Source organism: Thalassophryne amazonica, chromosome 15 (assembly GCF_902500255.1).
Source record: "Thalassophryne amazonica chromosome 15, fThaAma1.1, whole genome shotgun sequence".
Taxonomy (NCBI): Eukaryota; Metazoa; Chordata; class Actinopteri; order Batrachoidiformes; family Batrachoididae; genus Thalassophryne; species Thalassophryne amazonica.
Window position 1 is genome coordinate 63,543,904 of NC_047117.1, and position 25,065 is coordinate 63,568,968.

Genomic DNA, 25,065 nt, shown 5'->3' on the forward strand with positions numbered 1-25,065 from the left:
CAAAACTAGGACAAACAGACTCAGGGACAGCTTTCTCCCCAGAGCAATCACTGCACTGAACAATAACAAATCACTCTAATCCGCACCTTCAAGTTTCTTGTGCAGTATCTGTAAACCATGTGCAATATGCCCGTGCAATAGTATATAATTCTCGTTTTACATTTTACTTTGTCCACATTTTATTTTCTTTTATATTATTTTACCTTGTGTTTATATTAGTTGTACATATACAATACTCTGAATAATTCACCATTAAATTTCCATATCTTTTATATTAGCTAAAAATTACTCGCACCACGGAAAGCACATTTTTAGAGTTGCACTCAAATCTCGTTGCAATGGAAATTGCAATGACAATAAAGGCGATTCTGATTCTGATTTTTTAAGTGTTTTGAAACACTAAATAATATTCCAAAGTAATGTTTTTTTTTAGTACTTTCAGTGTTTTGAAACACGTGGAAATTGTGATGAATGAAAAAAGGAGCAACAATTTCCCATTTTGACAATGCAACAGTGTGTCACACAATTTTCACACAATTCACAAACTTTTTATAACAGCTCAGTCCTGCCCATTAACCTCACAGGAGTCCTGACAGGAAACTCACCAAAGGGGCCAAGACAGCTTTTCATATGCACAGCAGGAATAAACATTGCCCATTGCCCATACAGGGGCCAAGACAGGAAACATCAATATGCACACCTCGCCATGTTAACACATGCACAACAGGGGACACTCTCTAACCACAAGTCGTGACACTTTGGTATGCGCTTTGCCCCACTGGGCATGTTACTACATTCCAAACAGGGAACACGCTCATTATGGTGAATTATATCGGTTCCATGTTGAATGTCTACCACACACTTAACATTTTCTGAATTGAACATTTTGAAAGTGAATAGTTTCTGAAGCAATAGTCTTGTTTTGCATTTCAAGTGTTTTGAAGCTGTCATTTTTTAAGTAACTACGGTATTTTGTTTAGTGTTTTCAGTACTTCAAAACAAAGAACCATTTTTATTGTTTCATGTACTGTTTCAAGCCTTTTTGAAAACGTTGGTCTTTTTATGAAGCAGATGGTTCATTACAGTTTTGAATGCTTAAAATACTTAATCATCGACTGAAGCATTAGCTTAATTTACTATAGTTTTTTTTGTTGTTGTTGTTTTTTTAGCATTTTTGAACAGTGGTAAGCTTTATTACCAGTAACACTTCTTCCACACATTATCACCTCTTGTATGAAAAGCATGCATTGAAATTTGTCACAAATATACCTGCAGGCTTGAATTGCAGGGGGTACTGTGGGGGTCTAACACCCCCTTCAAAAAAAGAGGTAAAACCCCTGACATTTGCTTGTTTAGTTACCTGGAACTGCAAATATTGCAATATAGTTTCCATATTAATCAAATCAAATCAATTTTATTTATATAGCGCCAAATCACAACAACAGTTGCCCCAAGGCGCTTTATATTGTAAGGCAAAAGCCATACAATAATTACAGAAAAACCCCAACGGTCAAAACGACCCCCTATGAGCAAGCACTTGGCAACAGTGGGAAGGAAAAACTCCCTTTTAATAGGAAGAAACCTCCAGCAGAACCAGGCTCAGGGAGGGGCAGTCTTCTGCTGGGACTGGTTGGGGATGAGGGGAGAGAATCAGGTAAAAGACATGCTGTGGAAGACAGCAGAGATCAATCACTAATGATTAAATGCAGAGTGGTGCATACAGAGCAAAAAGAGAAAGAAACAGTGCATCATGGGAACCCCCCAGCAGTCTACGTCTATAGCAGCATAACTAAGGGATGGTTCAGGGTCACCTGATCCAGCCCTAACTATAAGCTTTAGCAAAAAGGAAAGTTTTAAGCCTAATCTTAAAAGTAGAGAGGGTGTCTGTCTCCCTGATCCGAATTGGGAGCTGGTTCCACAGGAGAGGAGCCTGAAAGCTGAAGGCTCTCCCTCCCATTCTACTCTTAAAAACCCTAGGAACTACAAGTAAGCCTGCAGTCTGAGAGCGAAGCGCTCTATTGGGGTGATATGGTACTAAGAGGCCCCTGAGATAAGATGGGACCTGATTATTCAAAACCTTATAAGTAAGAAGAAGACTTTTAAATTCTATTCTAGAATTAACAGAAAGCCAATGAAGAGAGGCCAATATGGGTGAAATATGCTGTCTCCTTCTAGTCCCCGTCAGTACTCTAGCTGAAGCATTTTGATAACTGAAGGCTTTTCAAGGAACTTTTAGGACAACCTGATATTAATGAATTACAATAGTCCAGCCTAAAGGAAATAAATGCATGAATTAGTTTTTCAGCATCACTCTGAGACAAGACCTTTCTAATTTTAGAGATATTGCGCAAATATAAAAAAGCAGTCCTACATATTTGCTTTATATGCGCATTGAAGGACATATCCTGATCAAAAATGACTCCAAGATTTCTCACAGTAGTACTAGAGGTCAGGGTAATGCCATCCAGAGTAAGGATCTGGTTAGACACCATGTTTCTAAGATTTGTGGGGCCAAGTACAATAACTTCAGTTTTATCTGAATTTAAAAGCAGGAAATTAGAGGTCATCCATGTCTTTATCTCTGTAAGACATTCCTGCAGTTTAACTAATTGATGTGTGTCCTCTGGCTTCATGGATAGATAAAGCTGAGTATCATCTGCATAGCAATGAAAATTTAAGCAATGCTTTCTAATAATACTGCCTAAGGGAAGCATGTATAAAATGAATAAAATTGGTCCTAGCACAGAACCTTGTGGAACTCCATAATTAACCTTAGTCTGTGAAGAAGACTCCCCATTTACATGAACAAATTGTAATCTATTAGATAAATATGATTCAAACCACCGCAGCGCAGTGCCTTTAATACCTATGGCATGCTCTAATCTCTGTAATAAAATTTTATGGTCAACAGTATCAAAAGCTGCACTGAGGTCTAACAGGACAAGCACAGAGATGAGTCCACTGTCTGAGGCCATAAGAAGATCATTTGTAACCTTCACTAATGCTGTTTCTGTACTTTGATGAATTCTGAAACCTGACTGAAACTCTTCAAATAGACCATTCCTCTGCAGATGATCAGTTAGCTGTTTTACAACTACCCTTTCAAGAATTTTTGAGAGAAAAGGAAGGTTGGAGATTGGTCTATAATTAGCTAAGATAGCTGGGTCAAGTAATGGCTTTTTAAGTAATGGTTTAATTACTGCCACCTTAAAAGCCTGTGGTACATAGTCAACTAATAAAGATAGATTGATCATATTTAAGATCGAAGCATTAATTAATGGTAGGGCTTCCTTGAGCAGCCTGGTAGGAATGGGGTCTAATAAACATGTTGATGATTTGGAGGAAGTGACTAATGAAAATAACTCAGACAGAACAATCGGAGAGAAAGTGTTGTGTGGGCCGCTGAAGAGGAGGTACTGCTGGCCCACCACCACCAGATGGCGCCCTGCTTGGAGTGCGGGCTTCAAGCACGAGAGGGCGCTGGAGCCACTGGGAGTGACAGCTGTCACTCATCCTCAGCACCAGCTGTCACTCATTCATCTCATCACCATCACCATAAAGGCCGGACTGCAACTCCACCTCCTCGCCGAGAAATCAGCTACCATTCAGGTAACTTTCTCTGCTGACTCAAAACATTGAGTAATAATCTGTACTTCTTTGCAGCCGTTTTCCTGTGGTGTGTCCTTATCTGTGGGATTGGCGTTTGGTGTGATCAGCGACGGCTTCGCTTCACACCCCAACCAGATAAGTGGTTAGACAGGAGCTGCACGAGTGTGTGATTGGAGGTGGAGGTTCTCCCTCCTTTACTGAACACTGACTGTGGGATTACTGAGTGTGCGAACTCACACTCATCAGGACTGTCTCTGTTTTCTGCCAGCAGTACCGGGTCTGACTGCTGAAGACAGCGGCCACCTGGGGCGCAGGGCTTGGCGGCTCCGGTGTTCTTCAGCTCCGTTGGTGGTGGAAGCTGTGTGGGGATCCGGCTCTTCTCTCGCCAGGCGTCTTCTATTGTCGAACCTGCCCACACGTCACCTGGTGTATGATTGACAGTCCACCATATTGTTATTGTCTGTACGTCGTTGTGCGATTCACAACATTAAATTGTTACTTTTGGCTTATCCATTGTCCGTTCATTACCGCCCCCTGTTGTGGGTCCGTGTCACGACACTTTCACAACAGGATTTCTCGGCCAGTGTCATGGATCCCGAGGGGCGTCAACCATCGCTTGAACAGCCAATGGAAGAGCGAGGTGCACAGGCGCCAGCAGGAGGCGTGTTGGGTGAGCTGCAACACATCTTAACCGCCTTTACCGCTCGGTTGGACTTAGTTACCGAGCAGAGCAGTGTTCTCAATCGTAGGATGGAGGCTCTCACCGCCCAGGTGGAAGCGCGTGCTCAGGGCGCTGCTGCAGCACCTCCTCCTGCTGACCCTGTGCCAGAAACAGACATTCCGCTGGTCGTTCAACGAACCCCCCCACCGTCCCCTGAAGCATACATAAGCCCTCCAGAGCCGTACGGAGGCTGTGTGGAGACGTGCGCGGACTTCTTGATGCAGTGTTTGCTCGTCTTTTCACAGTGTCCCGTCATGTACGCGTCAGACGCTAGCCGGGTGGCTTACGTTATAAATTTGCTTCGAGGACAGGCACGCGCCTGGGCTACGGCGCTTTGGGAGCAGAATTCACGGCTCCTAATGGTTTATACTGAGTTTGTGAGGGAGTTCCGACAGGTGTTCGACCACCCTCATAGAGGCGAGACGCTTCAAGTGTGCTGCTGTCGATACGGCAGGGGCGTCGGAGCGCAGCGAAGTATGCAGTCAACTTCCGCATCGCGGCAGCGCGAGCCGGCTGGAATGCTGTTGCGCTCCGCGCCGCCTTTGTAAACGGACTGTCTCTGGTCCTTAAGGAGCACCTGGTGGCGAAGGACGAGCCGCGGGATTTAGATGGGCTTATCGACCTGGTTATACGGTTAGACAACCGATTAACGGAACACCGACGGCAGCGAGACGAGGGGCGTGGTCAGGTACAAGCCGTCCCTCTTCCTCCCGGGTCTGAAAGGAAGCCGACTTCCCCACGCTCCACTGCCAGGGCTCTCCACGTGACAACAGCTCCCCCTGCTGACGTTGCTATGGAAACGAGCAGGGCCAAAAACGATCAGATCAGAGACAAAGGAGGCTGATCCGTGGAGAGTGTTTTCTCTGCAGCTCTACCGAGAGAATGCCCCAAACGGTCAAAACAGCAGCACTCGTCCTTAGAGACTGGGCTAAGGGTGGGTCACAACACCCACGTGGGGAAACCCCGACGATCTGCACGAATCCCAGTCACGATCCTGAGTGGGGATCTAACCCTTCACGCCCCAGCACTGGTGGACACGGGGTCGGAGGGGAATCTGCTGGATAGCAGATGGGCAAAGGAGGTTGGGCTCCCTCTAGTGGCCTTACCGTCACCATTGTCGGTGCGGGCGCTAGATGGCACCCTTCTTCCACTAATCACACACCAGACACAGCCAGTGACGTTGGTGGTGTCTGGGAATCACAGTGAGGAGATTGTGTTTTATGTAACACCTTCTACCTCCCGAGTGATTTTGGGTTTTCCATGGGTGTTAAAACACAATCCCCGGATTGATTGGCCATCTGGGGTTGTGGTTCAGTGGAGCGAAACCTGCCACCGGGAGTGTTTAGGATCCTCGGTTCCACCCGGTGTGACAGCTAAGGAGGAGGTTTTAGTCCCCCCCAATCTGGCGGCGGTGCCGGCTGAGTACCACGACCTTGCTGACGTCTTCAGCAAGGATCTGGCACTCACGCTGCCCCCGCACCGTCCGTACGATTGTGCCATTGATTTGATACCGGGCGCTGAGTACCCGTCCAGCAGGCTGTACAACCTCTCACGTCCGGAACGCGAATCAATGGAGACCTACATCCAGGACTCGTTAGCTGCCGGGTTGATCTGGAACTCCACCTCCCGATGGGTGCTGGTTTCTTTTTTGTGGGCAAGAAGGACGGCGGACTCCGTCCATGCATTGATTACAGAGGGCTGAACGAGATCACGGTTCGCAACTGATACCCGTTACCTCTGTTGGATTCAGTGTTCACGCCCCTGCATGGAGCCCAAATTTTCACGAAATTGGATCTTAGGAATGCTTATCACCTGGTTCGGATCCGGGAGGGAGACGAGTGGAAGACGGCATTTAACACCCCGTTAGGTCACTTTGAGTACCTGGTCATGCCGTTCGGCCTCACTAATGCGCCTGCGACGTTCCAAGCATTGGTTAATGACGTCTTGCGGGACTTCCTGCATCGGTTTGTCTTCGTATATCTAGACGATATACTCATCTTTTCTCCGGATCCTGAGACCCATGTCAAGCATGTACGTCAGGTCCTGCAGCGGTTGTTGGAGAACCGGCTGTTTGTGAAGGGCGAGAAGTGTGAGTTCCACCGCACTTCTTTGTCCTTCTTGGGGTTCATAATCTCCTCCAACTCCGTCGCCCCTGATCCGGCCAAGGTTGCGGCGGTGAGAGATTGGCCCCAACCAACGAACCGTAGGAAACTACAACAGTTCCTCGGTTTTGCAAATTTCTACCGGAGGTTCAAGGGCTACAGTCAGGTAGTTAGCCCCCTGACAGCCCTGACCTCCACAAAAGTCCCCTTCACCTGGTCGGATCGGTGCGAAGCCGCGTTTAGGGAGTTGAAACGCCGGTTCTCGACTGCACCGGTTCTGGTGCAGCTTGATCCCAAGCGCCAGTTTGTTGTTGAAGTGGATGCCTCTGACTCAGGGATAGGAGCCGTGCTATCCCATAGCGTGGAGTCCGATAAGGTTCTCCATCCATATGCCTACTTTTCCCGCAGGTTGACCCCAGCTGAACGGAACTATGACGTCGGCAATCGGGAACTTCTTGCGGTGAAGGAGGCTCTTGAGGAGTGGAGACACCTGTTGGAGGGAGCATCGGTACCATTTACTGTTTTCACGGACCATCAGAACCTGGAGTACATCCGGACCGCGAAGCGTCTGAACCCCAGGCAAGCCCGCTGGTCACTGTTCTTCGGGCGTTTTGACTTCCGGATCACCTACCGCCCCGGGACAAAGAACCAACGATCTGACGCCCTGTCCCGGGTGCATGAAGAGGAGGTCAAGACCGAGCTGTCAGACCCCCCTGAAACCATCATCCCCGAGTCCACTGTCGTGGCCACCCTTACCTGGGACGTGGAGAAGACCGTCCGGGAGGCCCTGACACGGAGCCCGGACCCGGGGACAGGTCCGAAGGACAAACTGTACGTCCCACCAGAGGCCAGGGCTGCGGTCCTTGACTTCTGTCACGGTTCCAAGCTCTCCTGTCACCCAGGGGTGCGAAGGACCGTGGCAGTGGTCCGGCAGCGCTTCTGGTGGGCGTCTATGGAAGCCGACGTCCGGGAGTATGTCCAGGCCTGCACCACCTGTGCCAGGGGCAAAGCCGACCATCACAAGGCCCAAGGCCTCCTCCAGCCTCTGCCTGTGCCTCGTCGCCCCTGGTCTCATATCGGCCTGGACTTTGTCATGGGCCTCCCGCTGTCCCAGGGCAACACCACCATCTTAACGATAGTGGACCGGTTCTCCAAGGCGGCCCACTTCGTGGCCCTCCCGAAGCTCCCGACGGCCCAGGAGACAGCAGACCTCCTGGTCCACCACGTCGTGCGTCTGCATGGGATTCCAGCAGACATTGTCTTAGATCGTGGTCCTCAGTTCTCCTCCCAGGTCTGGAGGAGTTTCTGCAGGGAACTGGGGGCCACCGTCAGTCTCTCGTCTGGGTACCACCCCCAGACGAACAGGCAGGCAGAGCGGACGAACCAGGAACTGGAGCAGGCCCTCCGCTGCGTGACCTCCACGCACCCGACGGCCTGGAGTGACCATCTGGCCTGGATCGAGTACGCTTATAATAGCCAAGTTTCATCTGCCACCGGCCTCTCCCCGTTTGAGGTGTGTTTGGGGTACCAGCCCCCATTGTTTCCGCTAGTGGAGGGAGAGGTCGGGGTGCCCTCGGTCCAGGCCCATCTGAGGAAGTGCCGTCGGGTGTGGCGTACCGCCCGCTCTGCCCTGCTCAGAGCCCGGACGAGGGCTAAGGCCCATGCAGACCGCCGGCGTTCCCCGGCCCCTGCATACCAGCCCGGGCAGGCGGTTTGGTTATCCACAAAGGACATACCTCTGCAAACGGAATCCCAGAAGCTGAAGGACAGATTTATAGGACCCTTCACCATCGTGAAGGTCCTCAGTCCAGCCGCAGTGAAGCTGAAGCTGCCAGCTTCACTGCGGATACATCCAGTATTCCATGTCTCCAGACTCAAACCCTGCCACACCTCTCCCCTCTGTGCCCCCGGACCAGCGCCGCCGCCTGCCCGGATCACCGACGGGGAGCCGGCTTGGACTGTGCGCCGACTCCTGGACATTCGTCGAAAGGGCCGGGGGTTCCAGTATTTGGTGGACTGGGAAGGATATGGACCCGAAGAACGCTCCTGGGTGAAGAGGAGCTTCATCCTGGACCCGGCCCTCCTGGCCGAATTCTACGCCCGGCACCCGGACAAGCCTGGTCGGGTGCCAGGAGGCACCCGTTGAGGGGGGGTCCTGTTGTGTGGGCCGCTGAAGAGGAGGTACTGCTGGCCCACCACCACCAGATGGCAACCTGCTTGGAGTGCGGGCTTCAAGCTCGAGAGGGCGCCGGAGCCACTGGGAGTGACAGCTGTCACTCATCCTCAGCACCAGCTGTCACTCATTCATCTCATCACCATCACCATAAAGGCCGGACTGCAACTCCACCTCCTCGCCGAGAAATCAGCTACCATTCAGGTAACTTTCTCTGCTGACTCAAAACATTGAGTAATAATCTGTACTTCTTTGCAGCCGTTTTCCTGTGGTGTGTCCTTATCTGTGGGATTGGCGTTTGGTGTGATCAGCGACGGCTTCGCTTCACACCCCAACCAGATAAGTGGTTAGACAGGAGCTGCACGAGTGTGTGATTGGAGGTGGAGGTTCTCCCTCCTTTACTGAACACTGACTGTGGGATTACTGAGTGTGCGAACTCACACTCATCAGGACTGTCTCTGTTTTCTGCCAGCAGTACCGGGTCTGACTGCTGAAGACAGCGGCCACCTGGGGCGCAGGGCTTGGCGGCTCCGGTGTTCTTCAGCTCCGTTGGTGGTGGAAGCTGTGTGGGGATCCGGCTCTTCTCTCGCCAGGCGTCTTCTATCGTCGAGCCTGCCCACACGTCACCTGGTGTATGATTGACAGTCCACCATATTGTTATTGTCTGTACGTCGTTGTGCGATTCACAACATTAAATTGTTACTTTTGGCTTATCCATTGTCCGTTCATTACCGCCCCCTGTTGTGGGTCCGTGTCACGACACTTTCACAACAGAAAGAGTCTAACCAAATACCAGCATTACTGAAAGCAGCCAAAGGTAACGATATGTCTTTGGGATGGTTATGAGTAATTTTTTCTCTAATAGTTAAAATTTTATTAGCAAAGAAAGTCATGAAGTCATTACTAGTTAAAGTTAGGAATACTCGGCTCAATAGAGCTCTGACTCTTTGTCAGCCTGGCTACAGTGCTGAAAAGAAACCTGGGGTTGTTCTTATTTTCTTCAATTAGTGATTAGTAGTAAGATGTCCTAGCTTTACGGAGGGCTTTTTTATAGAGCAACAGACTCTTTTTCCAGGCTAAGTGAAGATCTTCTAAATGAGTTAGATGCCATTTCCTCTCCAACGTACGGGTTATCTGCTTTAAGCTGCAAGTTTGTGAGTTATACCACAGAGTCAGGCACTTCTGATTTAAGGCTCTCTTTTTCACAGGAGCTACAGTATCCAAAGTTGTGCTCAATGAGGATGTAAAACTATTGACGAGATAATCTATCTCACTCACAGAGTTTAGGTAACTACTCTGCACTGTGTTGGCATATGGCATTGGAGAACATAACAAAGAAGGAATCATATCCTTAAACCTAGTTACAGCGTTTTCCGAAAGACTTCTACTGTAATGAAACTTATTCCCCACTGCTGGGTAGTCCATTAAAGTAAATGTAAATGTTATTAAGAAATGATCAGACAGAAGGGGGTTTTCAGGGAATACTGTTAAGTCTTCACTTTCCATACCATAAGTAAAAACAAGATCTAAAGTATGATTAAAGTGGTGGGTGGACTCATTTACATTTTGAGCAAAGCCAATTGAGTCTAATAATAGATTAAATGCAGTGTTGAGGCTGTCATTCTCAGCATCTATGTGGATGTTAAAATCGCCCACTATAATTATCTTATCTGAGCTAAGCACTAAGTCAGACAAAAGGTCTGAAAATTCACAGAGAAACTCACAGTAACGACCAGGTGGACGATAGATAACAACAAATAAAACTGTTTTTTGGGACTTCCAGTTTGGATGGACAAGACTAAGAGTCAAGCTTTCAAATGAATTAAAGCTCTGTCTGGGTTTTTGATTAATTAATAAGCTGTAGTGGAAGATTGCTGCTTATCCTCCCCCTCGGCCCGTGCTACGAGCATTCTGACAGTTAGTGTGGCTCGGGGGTGTTGACTCTTTTAAACTAACATATTCATCCTGCTGTAACCAGGTTTCTGTAAGGCAGAATAAATCAATATTATTTATTATTATTTATACAATATTATGATTATTATATCATTTACTAACAGGGACTTAGAAGAGAGAGACCTAATGTTTAATAAACCACATTTAACTGTTTTAGTCTGTGGTGCAGTTGAAGGTGCTATATTATTTTTTCTTTTTGAATTTTTATGCTTAAATAGATTTTTTACTGGTTGTTGGTGGTCTGGGAGCAGGCACCGTCTCTACGGGGATGGAGTATTGGAGGGATGGCAGGGGGAGATAAGCTGCAGAGAGGTGTGTAAGACTACAACTATATTGTAGTACTCTATACTATAGTAATGCCTGGAAGAATTTGTAACTTGATTTAAAACACCCCTAAAGTGGATCAAACGATTTCTGAACATTAACTGTACTCATACTTATTATCTGCCTCCCTCATTTCCATCTTTGCTTATTTACATCTATGGTCCAATGTCTGATACAAACCAACATGATACTGTACTCAGTTAATGTAAGTAGTTGTCTATCTTGTTTAAGATACTCTGCTTTCATACCTTTCAAGGTTCTGAATTAGATTATGTTAGTTTCTACGGGTGAATGCTAAGGTAACTAGTTTTTAACTTAAGTTAAGGTTGAGCGTAATAATATTAGTTAGCTATAAGTTGGGGCAGACTTTACACCGAGCACCCTCTGGTGGCCATTTTTGGCCGATGAAAACATTGCCAAGCTCAATACAAACGCATGTAATTTGGTCACTTTTCAAAGGTGACAGACTTGTCAATAAAGTCAATTTAATGTACAATGTTTCCCTTCAGCTCACCTTTGTGTATACATCTCGTCATTCCAGGCAGTGAGCGCTATCAGCTGGCTGTTAGAAGCAAGTTAGAGACCAAACAAAACCAGCTGATTTCAACTCACAATCAATGCAGCCCGAGCTTGTTTTCATTGGGCAGCCAGTTGTGGAAGTCCGAATTCTCGCCTTTGGATTCGCCACTTCACCAGAAGTGATGTGTCTCCGCCCCAACCCATAGCTAACATTTGCTTTACCTAAAATTATTTAACTAATATTAAGAGAGAACCCCTCAATAGGCAAGTAAGCACCCTGACTGTCATTGTATAAGTGAATTTAAAACCAGGAGTACTAACTCGTCCCCTCTTGAATGCACCTGTTTTTAATCTGTTTGGCCATTTCTGCTGTTTACATGTTCTTTCTCATTGTGATTGTTTTTCGCGTGAGTAATTATTCTGTTACGTACCTTAGACAGCAGTCTTGTTTAGTAAAAGGTTGAATTAATGAAAAACTATGATCTGAAGCAGTTGGTTCATTTGTTTGAAACATTTTCTCATGCAATCGGCTCCCTTGGATCAAAGTTTCAAAAACATTTGTTTTTGTTATTACTGTGTATTTTTAATATTTTCAAAGGGGCTTTTGACATGAAATACCCACCAGATTAGCCAATGGATAATTATTACTTGTTTTTCTTGCTGTTTTGCATTTGTAGCTGAATCCATTTTGTGAACCCACATCTCAAAGACATGTGGGGTTTTGAACAATGTTTCCTGCTTTAACCAAGTATAAAACACAGCTCAGCAGTGGTACCATTCAGCAGCACAGCCAGACGGGCCTGACATTTGTTAGGCAGATACTGTGTGCAAAGGTCTCTGTGTTTATGATGCTATTTCAGGAGCACTGAGACAGTTGTGGTCAACTAAACACATGCTCATTCATAGGCTTCTGCAGATGTTTTGGAGTTTTCCCTCATTCTGCTTCACGGGCAGAACAAACTACATGTCCGTGTTTAGATAAATACACACCGGCTGCAGAACGTGCGTGTTTCAGTTTAATTAAGTACTACAGAGTGTTGTGCTCTATGGTTTACAGTGCAGGCCATTTCACATGCATTCAAATGCATTTTTCATTCTCAATCATAACGTAAAGCTGCTTGTTTAATCCCAGACCCATGCATGCACGCTTGCAGGAGAGTTTGACATTCCAAGTTTCTGATTGATTTATTGAAGTTACTCACATACTGTGTGCACACTGTTGCGTTTGCAATATTCTGTTCCTTATCCAGAGACATTTTACCTGTTTTGTGAAATGTCCAGACTGAACCATAAACATAATGTTGTTCATTGTACCATCTAACATCTTAGATGTATACACTACCATGTGTAGGATTTAGGGGTGTTTATTAGCAGAACTGTAATATAGTATTCATAAACAGCTGTGTATAATTACCTACAACAAGGAATCCATGTGTTCGTATCTACTTGGCAGCAGGCCACCTCATGAGGGCCACCGTGCATATATATATATATATATATATATATATATATATATATATATATATATATATATATACACACACACAACACTTCCCCTTCAACCTCAAAAATCTTATCTGTGGGAAGACTGGACAACTAATAAAAATCATGATTTTGGCCTGATCAGGGCATTGAGCCCATTTCCCCCCTTTCTGTTGTTCTCTTTCTGCCCCAGCCTTGATTTACTAGTTATTGTCTTTCTGTCACGTGGTTATTCTCTGTTCTGTTTTGATTTGTCACTTTGTTTCTTTGTTACTTTTCTTACTCTGGTCATGGTTCAGTTCCATTCTCGTTTTATTCAATCAGTCTGTATTGTCATTGTTTATCATGTAGTTATCATTTGTTTTTCGTTGTTCCCATTTCTTATGTGATCTTTTGTGTTTTAATATCAGGTTTTGTTTGTCACTTAGTCTCTGTCTTATTTTCTGGTGTGCAGTCATTTTTGTTTTCTTAGTCAGATCCTGTTCAGTTCATCTTAGTGTTAATCTTCTTACTATTTTCTTATCAGTTTTCATGTAGGTTTTTCTAGTACTTATGCTCATGTCTGATTTTAGTTCCTGTCATAGTAATATTGTATTCTGCCCTCGGTTTCTGTTTGCTCCTAGTTTCCTGTGTCTTACCTCACTCCATCTTGTGCTGTCCCTCTTTACCTTCTTGCACTGTGCATTATCTTTGTTCACTAGCCACGCCCCATTTCTAGATTGTTCCTCACGTGCACCTTGTTAACTCCTGTCCTATTTAAACACCTCCCAGCCACAACTTCCTGCCAGTGTGTCGTCGTTCGTACACATCCTAGCTCTTGTTTCCTGTCCTGTTTTGCTTAGCCGTGTTTTTTGAAATCTGCTGTTTTTGACTACGCCTTCTGCCTCATCCCTGAGTACTGTTTGTTCGTGCTATGAACCCCTGCTTGATTATGACTGCGTATTTCCCTAGCCCCGTTTGTACCTTTGCTCCGCTGACTGACAACCTATGTACTGAACATGAGTCTGAATTAAAGATGACGACTTCTTTTTCACCTAAGCCTGGTCTTGGAGTCTGCATAGATGGTCCACCCTCTTTGGGTGCAGGCACCCGCCCGTGCTGTCAATGACTGGTATTGCTAGACCTTATAAAAACACACCTGTTCACTATTTCAGTGTGTTCACTATCAAAGTCCACAAAAAATAAAAAACAAACAAAACAAAACAAAACAAACAAACAACAACAACAACAGCAACAAAAACAAGCTGATTTTGAGCTGCAAATACATTCTGGATTTCCCATTTGTTATGAAAATGGCAAATGGGTCTGAGGAGGTGGTTCCAAATATGGTGTCACCACAAAGTCAACATTTCACACAGGCTAACATTTCTGAGCGTTTATCAGCCACAGATGAAATCAAGCTAATTTCCCCATGTTTATGACTGAATTTCTCTGGGCATATGACACCAAAAATAAAACACAACAACATTTTTCTAATTCTATATTTATTTACACTAGTCAGCTCATTTGGCATTTCATTTACCAGAGGTAGTATGCACTTTAAGAAAAAGAGAAGAGGAATCTGTCGACTGGCTGCTAGTGAAGGCTAGCAAGTATGAGAACAATCATTTTCGTGAAATACAGTATCATATCATAATGCTTGTGATGAGCAAAGCTGAGGGAGCATAAAGCCCCATTGCAAAAGAAGTGAAAGAGTGAAGGGAAACAAAATTATGACCATTGGCATAATGCACCACTACATGAGACTAAGTCCTACACAGTGTAATTTTAAGGTTATAAGTCACTGGTTAGTCATGGCATTCTGTTAGTACCCATTATAAAGGAACATTTCATTCAAGCATTCTTTTCCTAATTACCTTAAAGTAGTAAAATTGCCAGGCACTAAGGGTGAAACATTTTTAATTGCAACATAAAATGGGTAACAAGGACCCTTCAGCAGATGACTGAAAAACGTCCTTAATTTTTAAACATAGCTGTAGGCTTGGGATCCTTTAAATGTCAAATGGGGGCCAATTTTATCATTCCCTGTTACAACTTTACCATAAAATCTAATGAGAATCAGCACCTCCAAATCTGAGGCAGTGCACTGTGCCAAAAATCTGAGTTGTTTCCTCCTGGTTGGGAATGTGTTGCTCACTCACGTGAAGGTGTTCAAGTCATTTGTGGTCTTCATTAGTGGCTAATAACAGTGTGAGATTGACTGGACATACTGGGGTGACACATCAAGAATAATGAGGAGGACTTAAAATTTAGAGTAGTGAAGAAAAGGTGGGTTCATAAGTATTTGGACTGTGACACACCTTTTTGTCATTTTGACTCTTTATACCACCACAAAAACATCACACTGATTATTTCGAATTTAGTGTAATTTTTAGAGGCCGTAAGAAAGTGGACAAACTAAATAAAGTAAATTCTTTTGGCTTCTCCCTGTCTGGTCGGGGTCTCCACAGCAAATCCAGTATATATCTTTATGTTGATTTGGCACAGGTTTTGAACCAGATGTCCTTTGTGACACAACTCCATATAATGGGGAGTTGTGTCACCTGTGATCTTGATCAGGGAACCTTCTGTTTTGGAAGCAATTGCATTGATCACTTGGTCACCACGGATGCTGCCTTTGATCAGCTGCCTTGGACATTGTGGTGGCCAAGTGTGTAATAATATCAGGATTGTTTATAGAAAGTGATCACTTTTACAGATAGTTTTCTTAGGGTTAGGGCAAGGGTTAGGGTTAGCGTTAGGGTTAGGGTTAAATGCCAGAAGGGAAAATTCTCCTTTTGATTTTTTGTTCCAGCCCTAACCTTTAGCTTTGAACTCTGTGTAGTACCTGAAGGGATCAGGTCAAGGTATCAATGGCCAAATGCATTTCCTATGCATGTTTGTGGAACTTGTGCCTTGAGACAAGCTCAGAACCTCTGATACTGGGAAGGAACATGGAGTAGAGGCTTTGTGCTGAAAGTTGCTGTGATTCTGGCATCTGATTGCTAGACAAACTGTGTTACGGTTTTTTCTTAAGCGCTAACTGAGAGGACACCCTGGGGTAGATCCATAACATGCTGGAGAGATTATATACCCCCTTTAGCCTGGGAATGCCTTAGGATGTCAAACAGGGACATGGGGGATGTGCATGGGGAGAGAAACATTTAGATTTCCTCATGTAACCTGCTGACACCATGAAGTGACCCCATAAAAGTGACAGAAAATGGGTGAATGGAGCAGAACATGGATCAGGGAGAGTGGATCTCAATTGCAGTCATATCTTGCTCTAAACAGGAAGCTGTGAAGCTACTCACTCATGACAAAATACAAATTGTTGTGATAGCATCACCATGCCTTGTTTCTGTGGAAGATTTGTCGATAAAAAGTGCTCTGGCACAGTCCTCAAGATGACCATAGAAATGGTAAATGGACTGCATTTGTATTGCACTTTTCCATCTGAATCAGAAGCTCAGAGTGCTTTACACTGATGCCTTGTATTCACACACAGACACACACACACTGATGTCAGCGTGCTGCCATGCAAGCCACTCAACTGCACACCAGGAGCAACAGTGGGGAAAGGACTTTGCCTAAATGCCCTTAAGCCCTGGTCAGACCGAGGATGTTAGAGGCATGTTTGTGGTGAATACGAGGCTGTTAGAGACCCATTATCTGACAGGACAGGCTACCTGCAACAGAGCAGGTTCCACTCTGAGGAAGCCCTCCTAGACGTTTTTAACATCTGTTTCCTGCAATTCCTTCAGAAGAACATCATATATGTGGCTCATTATTCAAATAACCACTGAAATTTCTGACATACTGGCTCATGGCTTTATTATTCAGTCTGACCAGGGCTTTAGTGATTTTCTGGTTTGGCTGAGATTTGAACCAAGGATCCTCTGCTCTCAAACCCACCACTTAACCACTAGATCTTCACCTTTTTCTCAACATCTTTTCACCAGTCTTTATGGAGCAAATCTAGATAAGAACAGTCTACAGATTGGACAGTCAATCTGGAGACTCAGTTGTGAATACAAATGGCAGAAATGAGATTCCTCTGTCAGGTATCTGGGTTTACACATCTGGACAATGAGAGAAGTTTGACTATCCAGGAACTCAGAGTAGAGTTGCTGCTTCTTTGCCTTGAAAGGACCCAGCTGAGGGGGTTCAGGCATCTGGTGAGGATCCTCCCTGGTTGTCTCTCTATGGTGGTCTTCCAGGCACATCCAACTGTGAGGAGGCCCCGGGGAAGAACCAGAACATGCCAGATACAGATACAGGACTTGGTCGAGGATGGGGAAGTTTAGGATGAGCCGCTTGGTCTGCCGCCACCATGACCCAGACCCAGATAAGTGGCAGAAAATGAATAAATGAATGAATGAATGTCCCAGTCCATCCAGTTCTAAATGGATACCAGCCTTGTCTGGAAAAGTAACCTGTGATGAACCATTATAGTGTCCATGGCAAGGGGTAGATTCTCAAACGCTTCATGCTATGGTATCTGGAAATAAGCACCAGCACCAATGGGCCTCAGGCCTTACTTCTTTTCAACAACATTCCTCCATCACTCTGAAGAGTAGCTCGTAAATTGGCTGCAGTAGCTTCACAAAGAAACTTATTGATACCCACCACCACAACATCTAATTGTTGGCGTCTCTTAATAATACAGCGACACCAAGGGATAATCTTGTGCTTAGATCACCCTGTGATTGCCCAGAGGCTCCGTAGTTTAGTCTTAATGTCAACTTTCTCCAGGAAGTCTTTCAGGTCTTCTTTTCATATAAGGCAGCTATGTGAGAAGCAGCTGCACTTTAATTAACGTGCCAATGGCCTGCTCGAGGTTGTTTACGAAAATCTGGTCTCAAACTCATTTTTTAAACTGCAGTCCCTGGATGGCTGTGACAGCTGTAACTGGAGGTACACTTGTGTTAGCTGAAGTGGAACTCACCCACCCGCCTGTCTGAAAAACACTCAGAGAGCCGCAGACGTAACTACGGATATGCTCTGATTGCAGGTCGCCGTCACGGTGACTAAAAGGTTCAGTGAGAAAATCAGAACTGAGAAGAAGTAGGTTCTAAGTATGACGAGGTCTGCGTGAGTACGTGCACGTGTGTGTAGTGGTGCACACAGGACATGGACGGAGAAGGAAAAAGAGGGAGTGTATCTTTCTGCAGGGAGGGAAGGAGAAGGGAGGAGGCTCGCCTTCCCCCCTCTGAAGCCTGAATGCACCAAGAGCATAGCGGTGCTGCAAAGGAAATAAGTTGTTGCTTTGAGGGAGTTGTAAACTTTTGGTATATTTTTGAAGTTGAGCAGAATTAACAGCATCTGGAGTACAATTTTTTATTTTTTTTTTTGGCAGTTTTACGACTAAAAAGATGTCCGATTCTGTTGTCAATCCACATTTGGAGGGGATTATATCAGATTTTGAAGGTTTGTAATTTTGTTTTTTCCTTTGCATATTCATGTTGACAGGTTTTACAGAAGTAAAATTAGTCAAAACAGATATGTTGCTTGTGAACTGTCTGCAAAAGATCTTACCACGCTTTTGTTTTCGCAACTGTAGGTACTGGGCATATGTGTGTGTTGTGTTAAAAACAGGATGGTGGGCATATGTTTGCCAAATCCCTGCAGCCAATAGTCTGTGATCAATTATACACAAATGATATCAATTACGGAAACAAACAGCACTGACACTACACTATCCAACACCGGAAAGCCTTCAGCTGATAGAAGGAGACAGTGGAAACATCAGTGCTTAACGCTTCCAATATTTACAACACTGTTTGTCCTTTGTTTACAAAGCCATTGTTGTGCCGGCATCAGCTGCCTTTGTCCTCTTCTGGACTTCTTCCTCACTTCTTTCCTGTTCCTTGTCCGGTCAGCGTGGTTACCTCCAGCTGGTCTTTGGTGTGACGCTAATGCTGAGAGGAGGAGACAGATCATTTCCGTCTTCACACAGGTCATTGGCAATCATCATGTTGAGACATTTTTTTCTTTTAATAGTTCCAAGTAAATTTCCAGTTTTTACCATTCCACAGTGACCCATATATTTATTGAGGTCTACACACCTTGTGTGATCAAATATTCTTGTATGCTGCAACCCCAAATGAGAAAATGTTGAGATGGTATGGAAAATGCAAATAAAAAATGGCCACTGGGATTCTAACATTTACTTTGACTTCTATTTGACTGCAGTTATCATGAACCCAAGATATATCATGTTTTGTGTGGTCAACTTCGCTTCATTTAATATACATCATAAATGGGCTGCATTCATAGAATATTTTTAGATCTGCATCAGAAATTCAAAGCGCTCTACAATTATGCCTCATATTCACCCATTCATACAGACACACTGATGTCAGGGTGCTGCCATGCAAGGTGCTCACTACACACCAGGACCAACTAGGGGATTGAGGACCTTACCCAAGAGCTCTTTGTGATTTTTCAGTCTGGCTGGGTTTTGAACCAGGGATCCTCTGGTCTGAAGCCCAATGCTTAACCACTAGACCATCACCTCCCCACGACATCCATTCCTGCATTTCAGGCCTGCAATATATTCCAAACATGTTAGGATAGGGCAGTTTAGGGCTTGTACTGGGGTAAAATCATTAAATAAACAAATAAACAATGGTGTTATTTCAAGATGATGTCAGCAGGTGACTGGCTGAGTGTTCAAGGAGCAAAGATAGACAGAGGAGCTTCATTTTGTCAACAAATGCAAGAAAACCTTTGAAATGTTTCAAAACAATGTTCCTCAAAGAAAGATGGGAAGGAATTTGCATAGTTCTCCCTCTACAGGAATCTGGAGGATTTTGGAATCTGGAGGAATACTGGTGTGTAAAGGGCAACAGCATAAGCCTAAACTGAACACCCATGCCTCCAATGACACTGCATCAAGAATGGTCATTCATCAATAGTTGATATAACAACATGGAAAGGGAATATTTCGGGAATCCTTTATCAATTACTGCAATATGGATTTACATTCACAAATGCCACATAAAAGTTTACTGTGCAAAAACGAAGCCTCATCTTAACCTTGTCCAGAAGCAACCTTAACTTCTCTGGACCCAGAGGCATCTGGATTCAACCATCATATATATTGTAGATGAAGTAATAGTCCAGATCTTTTTTGGAAGCCATGTGCTCTGGCCAAAGACAAAAAGGACCATCCAGACTGGTGTCAGCAACAAGTTAAAAAAATAATCTTCTGTAAATTAATACAGAATTAAGCATTAATACAGAAGCATACATTGAGATTTTAAAGCAGCATATGCTGCCAGCATTGTCCATCAATGTTTCAGCAAGACAATGCAAAACAACATTTTGTATACGTCGCAACGGTATGGCTGCTGAAGTAGAGGTATGGATACTGGACTGGCCTGCCTGGAATCCTGACCTTACCCGACAGAGAATATGTGGAGAATTATGAAACAGAAAATGGATCTACGATGGCCCGGTACTGTTACAACACCTTCTAACTTGTTTGCAGGAAGAATGGGACAAAACAATACCTGAAACAATTAATTTCTTGGTATCCTCAGTGCCAAAACACATGTTGAGTGTTGTGAGAAGGAATGGCAACATTAAAGTGCATTTTTTTTAATGTGTTGCAGGCCTTAAATGTAGGAATGAATGAATATTAACAATTTAAATGAAGTTGTCTACACAAAACCTGAAATATGTTTGGTTCATGCTGTCTGCAATGACAGTCACAGTAAATGTAAGAATCACTGCATTTTTTTCCATACTGTCCCCAATCTTTTTCTGATTTGGGGTTGTACATGACATCATAGTTTTCCTTCTTTGTGTCATTATCTCAAGATTGCAAGTTAATTATTTCATGATCATGAGGTAGTTCATTGTGATAAAAAGTTGGGTTACCTATATATGTACATCCGGATTTGATTACCGATCATGTTATCTGTCAATGTTCTGTTGATATCTTTGAATAAGACACATCATCTGTATTGTCGCAGTCCATCCAGCTCTAAATTGGGACTGGCCTTGGCTGGGGATGTAACCTATAATAGACTGGTGTTTCATCCAGGAAGAGTCGTAGAAAAATGGTCCATTTCATGCTATGGAATCCAGGGATAATCACCTGCACCAAGGGGCCTCAGGGCCTATATAGGACGTGCATCTTCTTCTTTGAGATAACAGAGCTTGTTTTCTCATTATAACGGGTTAACGAAATAGGTTATCTCATTATCTTAAGGTAACAAAGCTGTTATTCTGTTGGGTGCTCCCATTTTGCTCTGGATTGCCACGGTGGGCTTGGTATGGTGCTACATGTCAATTTGGCAAAATTTTATGCACAGTTTGTGTAACTCCAGGGACCTCATTTATAAATGTTGTGCATGCACAAGAACTAGGCCTATGCCTTTTTCCATGCATTAATTGGAATTTATGAAGTAAGACTGTAGTGCATATGGGAACTTAACGCATTCTTTCTTTAGACCATATAACAAAAGAAGTCAAGTCTGGTATGATAAAGAGAACAAGAAATAAAAAGTGAGATGTAATTTAATATAAACCAAAGTATCCATTCTCATAGACCTTGCATCTCTTATGATCATTTAAACATTAGTAGTGCAGTGCCCATAGGAAGTTTGTATTCCTATAGAAAATTGAGAGCTTAAGTAGATTACTTAGATGGTCGTATAAGGCTGTGTTTGAAGGTGGGATGTAGAAAGAGGGAAATTTGTTGGTGTTACCCAAAAAACAGATTTTAGCTAGCGTCTCCTCAGTGTTGTCAAGTTAAACTCTGTCGCAAGGAACACTGACAGCTTGCATTTCACAGTAAAAGTATTTGCTGGGATGTTGGCTTTAAATGTTTTATTGTGAAATGGTGTGAGCAACATGTGAACTATCTGATGTTGTTTAACTTTGCTACCAGTAACATCAGTGAGCCACGGCATCTTGGAAGTACAAATGTTTAAATGTTATTCAAAATAAAGGTTTCAAAATTAAGGTTTTGAAAATTAATCCCCAAAATTTTCATAATAAAGGATGAACATCACCGTGCCATGTGCAAGCCATATGCAAACACTGAAGTCGATCTGATAAACAGTCAGAGAGATATGTGAGCCACATATCCACACATAGACGTTTCTTGCTTTATAGATAGATGTGTTCACGTACAGATGTATTAATGACTCAGACTCACTTTATTGTCGCTCGACCCTTACAGGCAGAATAAAATGCAGTTTCTCCAGGTCTTGGTGTAGTTAACTGGGACAATTTAACCTAACCTTTGTAAACTTTTGCAGTGTACAATATACACACCTCTGTGGCCATAGAATATATATACAAGGCACAGGGTCGGCAGCAGCAGCGTTAGTGTATTAAGAAAGTGACAATGTGCATGTTAGTGCAATGTTCACAGTTCGGTGGTGGATGTTGAACTGTTCAACAGTCTGACAGTATTCAGGTAGAAGCTGTTTTTCACTCTGGACGTTTTTGCCCGGATGCTGCGCAGTCTCCTTCCAGAGGGAAGGGGTGTGAACAGACCGTGCCCAGGGTGGGTGGAGTCTCGGATGATGCATTTGGCTCTGTCTTTACATCTGGAGATGTAAATGTCTGCAATGGGCAATAATGTAAATAATGTACAATAATGGTAAATTATCTACCATTCAGAAACTGCAATATAAATGTATCAGTCACTCATCGTGAACCACTTAATCCAACTAAGGGTCACGGGGGGCTGGAGCCTATCCCAGCATTCGGGGAGCATGACGTGGGGTACACCCTGGACAGGATGCCACTCTTTCGCAGGGCCACATGTAGACAAACAAACACATTCACACCCACACACACACCTATGGACAATTTAAAGTTTCCAATCCACCTAACCTGCATGTTTTTGGATGTGGGAGGAAGCTGGAGCACCCAGAGAGAACCCACACAAACACAAGGAGAACACGCAAACTCCACACAGAAAGGCCACAGGTGGGAATCAAACCCATGACCTCCTTGTTGCAAAGCAGCAGTGCTAACCACTCACCCACCGTGCTGCCCAATATAAATATATTAGAAACTAAATTTGAATAAAGTCCATGAGGTCCTTGGTATTGTCTCTTTGGAGCATGTTTGGGTACCGCTGGAATGACTCTTTGTCAAATGAATGGTTACTTATCAAGATGCAGATGAGGAAAACAACAGTACATTTTGGCCCTGTCCTGCTTTTCTGTATGTATCCAGCGTATAGGTATCTGAGTGTTGAGGACCCCCAGTGGATGGAGAATTCCAAGAGGACACCCACGCTTCAGCTGACTGGTGCAGATAGATGGGTTTTCTTTCAAGCGGCAGGGATTGACGGGTTGTCAGTCTAAAATCCATAAATGCGTGATGGTTGTTACCTCACAAGGAGTTTGTCTGCTGATTGTCAGGTCTTGGTTTTCATCATTCTGGGTGTCATGGCACTGTAGGCGTTAATGGTGTTGCCAGTAGAAAGATCAATGCTAACCCTGACCTGACCTTAAAGACAAATGAGAAGATTGTGATTTTAATGTCATTTGTGGACTGGGGTGGGAATCTTTTGACACCTCATGATTTGATTAGATTACAATGCAGAGAGCTGAGATTGGATTATAAAATTATTATCGATGCATCTTGATGCATCTTTTTTTCAATACACGATTTATTTTTTTGTCATTGTGTGACTACTTGTTACTTTTCAAATCAAAGTATTTGCAGTGATCCATAATTTATTTATTTACAATACATTCTGTAACAGCCCAGCCATATTAGCACCTGTGTAGGTCTCATTTACTGTGTCTAAATTCTAATACCCAGGGGGAGCTGTTATTTTGATGCATTTGCTGTGAACTCAGTCAGTAGAGAGCAATGCATGTTGTGATCGCAGGCTGTGAAAAACAGCCTTGTGTGGCACTGTGGAGTGCAGCTTTTTTCAATTCAATTTCAATTTATTTTCCTTTATTGGCGCCAAATCACAACAGAGTTGCCTCAAGGCGCTTCACACAGGAAAAGTCTAACCTTACCAACCCCCAGAGCAACAGTGGTAAGGAAAAACTCCCTCTGAGGAAGAAACCTCAAACAGACCAGACTCAAAGGGGTGACCCTCTGCTCGGGCCATGCTACAAACATAAATTACAGAAACAATTCACAGAACAATTCACAGACGAATATACAAGAATTGCTGTTGGTGCACAGGACAGGAGGGTCGCCAACACAAATACAACTCCCATCTCTGGATGGAGCTGCACCTTAAACAGAGAAAAAACAGAATCAGGCATCAGAAAGACAAAAAATACTGTATAATTTACCAGCATTAAACAACAAGAAAATCAGAAGAATTACTAAGGTGATCGCCGGCCGCTAGCCCTAAGCTTCACTAAAAGACCCAGAATTTAGGTAAAGTTGAGGCCGCGGCCCGCTCCAATTACTAATAACATGAATTAAAAGAGTAAAAAGCGTAAAACAAAACTGTACCAGTATGCTAGACATATGAAAGGGAAAAGAAGTGCGTCTTAAGTCTTGACTTGAAAGTCTCCACAGAATCTGATTGTTTTATTGATGCAGGGAGATCATTCCACAGAACAGGGGCACGATAAGAGAAAGCTCTGTGACCCGCAGACTTCTTATTCACCCTAGGGACACAAAGTAGTCCTGCACCCTGAGAACATAAAGCCCTGGCCACTACGTAAGGTTTAATTAGGTCAGCTAGGTAGGGAGGTGCCAGTCCATGAACAATTTTATAGGTCAGTAGCAGAACCTTAACATCTGATCTCACTGGGACAGGAAGCCAGTGAAGAGACGCCAAAATGGGCGTAATGTGGTCGAACTTTCTGCTTCGTGTCAAAAGTCTGGTTGCAGCATTTTGAACCAATTGGAGAGCCCTAATGCTAGACTGCGGTAAACCAGAAAATAGAACATTGCAGTAGTCCAGTCTAGAAGAGATGAACGCATGGATCAGGGTCTCAGCATCAGCCATAGACAGGATGGGACGAATATTCGCAATATTTCGCAGGTGGAAGAAAGCAATCTGAGTAATATTTCTAATATGGAGGCCAAAGGACAACGAAGAATCAGAAATTACCCCAGGGTTCCTCACTTTGTCAGTGTGATGTATGACACACGAGCCTAGGCTGAGTGTTAACTGGTCAAATTGATGTCGATGTCTCACTGGACCAAGAACCATCATTTCAATCTTATCAGTGTTTAAAAGTAGGAAGTTT

The 25,065-nt window shown here is 44.2% G+C and overlaps 1 protein-coding gene across 2 annotated transcripts in view; it reads left to right on the plus strand.

Moving 5' to 3' along the window:
* The window catches only part of sept9b (septin 9b), a 201,661-nt gene that overhangs the window by 22,143 nt on the left and 154,453 nt on the right, over positions 1 to 25,065 (plus strand). The window contains exon 1 of one of the 2 annotated variants that reach the window (XM_034187386.1): positions 18,128 to 18,292. The exons of the other annotated variant lie outside the window; for it this stretch is intronic. Within the exon in view, the coding sequence (XP_034043277.1) occupies positions 18,238 to 18,292 (55 nt within the window). The 5' untranslated portion in view covers positions 18,128 to 18,237. Of the gene's footprint in view, positions 1 to 18,127; positions 18,293 to 25,065 lie in introns of those variants that run through there. 2 annotated transcript variants of the gene reach the window in all.